We start from the raw sequence: 2,876 nt of genomic DNA, 5'->3' as shown, positions 1-2,876 counted from the left end.
ACTGTGAGAATTTGTCTCTTGTGGTCTGGTCTGAGTAAGCACACAATCCGCAAGATGTTTATTTTTATTTCTTTTGTCTCTTTACTGCTCATAACTTCATGTTATTTTTGTTGACATTATTGTAATTGTCTCATGTTGGAAGCGTTTTAGCGTCGTCTACATAGCAGGACGAAAGACAAAAACAACATTTTCTTTTGTGTTTATATCAAGACATCAAAGTTTATTTTTATATACACTGATCTCACACGACCTGAAAGCAGAGAACTGAAACACAAATCTGTGATGCAATGAAGGTGTGAAATTCAGAGCTACTGTAATGACACAATAAAGACACATTAAATAACAGGTCATTGGTTTTGTTTTTTCAAGCCATCGGCTAATAACATGGATTAATAATGAAGAAATAATAATTCATGAATTAACCTTTATAACAAAATCTTTCCACAAGAGTTGAGCCGAAGACTCAGAGACAATTTAAGCTTCTGATGCAGGAAGTGGTGAATCTCTCTGGTTGACGTTTTGAATAATGTCACTTTGGTGTTTTGCTTTCATCTTTGAAGAGATAGCTCTTTGGTGTACAGCTTTAGAAAGAAAAAAAATCCCTATGATGTAAATCCCTTTTGTATAGGCTGCAGGAGGACAAAGTGAATGTACATATACAGTAGAAACAAAGATAGACATTAAGTGGTTAACTTGGTCAATAATACAGAGGTATAGTGAACAAGGGGGGCTCGTTATATTTCAGACTTTTTGATGGTCTTTTTGATCCAGACAAGTTGTTTTTCTGACAGGAAAGCGTACACTCCGGGCTTTTTAATCAGGCCACACTTCCTTCCAAAAGACGTGACACCGACTAGCGCTCCATCGCACAAAAGTGGGCCTCCTGAATCCCCCTTGACAGATAATAAAAACATGACAAGTCATTTTTTATTCACACAAAAGGCAGTCACGGCAGTGGTTTCTTCTTGCACTACAAAAACTTTCAAAACGCACTCACCTGACAGGTGTCGGCACTCTTTTTACCATCCGAACCGGCACATATCATGCCTCTGGTGATGACGGGATTAAGGCCGTAATATTCTGGGGAGTTGCACTTCACTCGGTCGATGACGGTCACGTTGACGGACATCAGGACGTCCGACATTTGTTTGACGTTGTTCTTAGTTATGCCCCATCCGGCCACCAGACAGCTGGTGCCAGCCGCTGGGTCTTTGACGGTGTTGCCCAACGGGAGCCATTTCACCGTCTGGGTTTGCTTCACCGGTTTGTTGAGCTGAAATTTGAAGAAAAAAATAGGTCTTATTGATGCTGACCGTCTTGTACCTTGCCTTTAGCACTAGTCACAGCACAAGGGAAGTTGGTTTTCGTGAATATGTGTCACAATGTCTGCCTTGGTTGTTTGCCTCAGTCATTTTGAATCACTTCCCTATGCAGATTGTTGCATCTTTGCTTCCTATATGGTGGGAATACTGGGACTGTTTCCTTACCTTGAGCAGCATGAGGTCATTGACCTTATCTGTTGCATCATAGCAAGGATGAGGAACTCTTTGCTTAACCTTGCGGACCTGCCGGGAGTCTTTTTCGTCTTTCTTGATGGAGTGCACCCCAAGAGACACCTTCTCAATTCTGCAAGAGCAGGAAACAAGGTTTTATTATCAAGTTAACATGCTAGTGTGCATAAATTATTGATAAAATGAACGTCATCACGGTTGTGTGGATTATATGTGCATATTCTATTTAATATAGTAAGGTCAGGATATAGCTTTTCCCCCAGTGGGACTTCAGTGGTAGTTGAATAAAGAGTTTAATGAAATGAAAATTGTAAAATTGACACACGTGGGTGTGGACTGATATAAAACTGTTATGTTCACCTTCACACTACATTGTTCTCTCCAATATCGGCCTCCTTTGGTCTGTTCTTTCAAGGGTGTGCAACAACCAAGAGTTGGCTAATTCAAACGGAGTATGACATATGTCTTTTTCTTGTTTTGCCATACGTAGCATTGTGGATACTACAGTAGTATCAAAATGTGGCAAAATCTGATCCTCAAGACACAAATACATCAATGTTTAAATGTCAGTGTGCAAAGCATTCGCATCAATGTAAGTCTTTAATGCTTGTGTCTCTGATAAGATTAGTGAGAACTTAGATATTTACTTAAAAGAGCAAATATTCAGCTCAATATATAATAACAGCAGAGCGTGTGGAAATTCTAACAGTTTTTTTGTTTTCAATTTAAACTCAAACTATTATAAGAGTTTAAATTGCCAGAACATAAAATCTTTCATCAGTAAGAAATAAAGGTGGTCTTACACAGCACAGTGGGCAGCAGTCAGGACCCATGATGGGTGGATCAGTATCCCCCCACAGACCGGATTCACCATCAAAGCCATGAAAGGCAGCGAGTGGGGCTCCACTTCTTTCCCACCAATAATCTCAGAACCATGACCTAAAACAGAATAAGCACTCAGTTCAGTAATTCTACAAAAAAAGAGTAGATCAATTAGTCAATAATAGCTGCACTGTCATTTTGAAAGTAGCATCACTTTGCATGAATGAGGAGGATATCACAAAGTCAAAGACTGCGATGAAGAACATGTCACTCACTTGACTGGACGATGAGGAGGACCGCACAAGAGATAAAAACAGTGAAATCCCTCGGGCGGAACATTTCTTCTCTCTCTCTCTCTCTCTTCTCTCTTTGATGTGACGCTGGAGGCTCTGAAGCTCACCTCGATGCACACACTCATCTTTTATATGTTAGGCTCGAAGGATGTGGTCTGACCGGGCCTGATGCATGAGTCAGCAGAATGATCGCAAGCATAGCATCTTCATTTAAAAGTCTTGTGGTGACATTTCTTTGTCATTTCCCAGT

At 40.3% G+C, this 2,876-nt stretch overlaps 1 protein-coding gene across 1 annotated transcript; it reads right to left on the bottom strand.

Annotated features, from left to right (window-relative positions):
- Window positions 1–734: 734 nt before the first annotated feature.
- On the bottom strand, window positions 735–2,672 carry LOC142957593 (granzyme A-like). Its single transcript, XM_076099517.1, has 5 exons — window positions 2,609–2,672; window positions 2,315–2,450; window positions 1,488–1,626; window positions 998–1,273; window positions 735–893 (listed from the first exon to the last, which is right to left on the bottom strand). Exons 1-5 carry the CDS (start codon window positions 2,670–2,672, stop codon window positions 735–737), a joined length of 774 nt encoding a protein of 257 aa, XP_075955632.1.
- Window positions 2,673–2,876: the final 204 nt, after the last annotated feature.

The sequence above is a fragment of the Anarhichas minor genome, unplaced genomic scaffold, assembly GCF_050575085.1.
Source record: "Anarhichas minor isolate MPS153535 unplaced genomic scaffold, ASM5057508v1 ptg000025l, whole genome shotgun sequence".
Classification (NCBI taxonomy): domain Eukaryota; kingdom Metazoa; phylum Chordata; class Actinopteri; order Perciformes; family Anarhichadidae; genus Anarhichas; species Anarhichas minor.
Note: the sequence above shows the minus strand (reverse complement) of the source record. Positions and strands in the feature narration are given on the sequence as shown.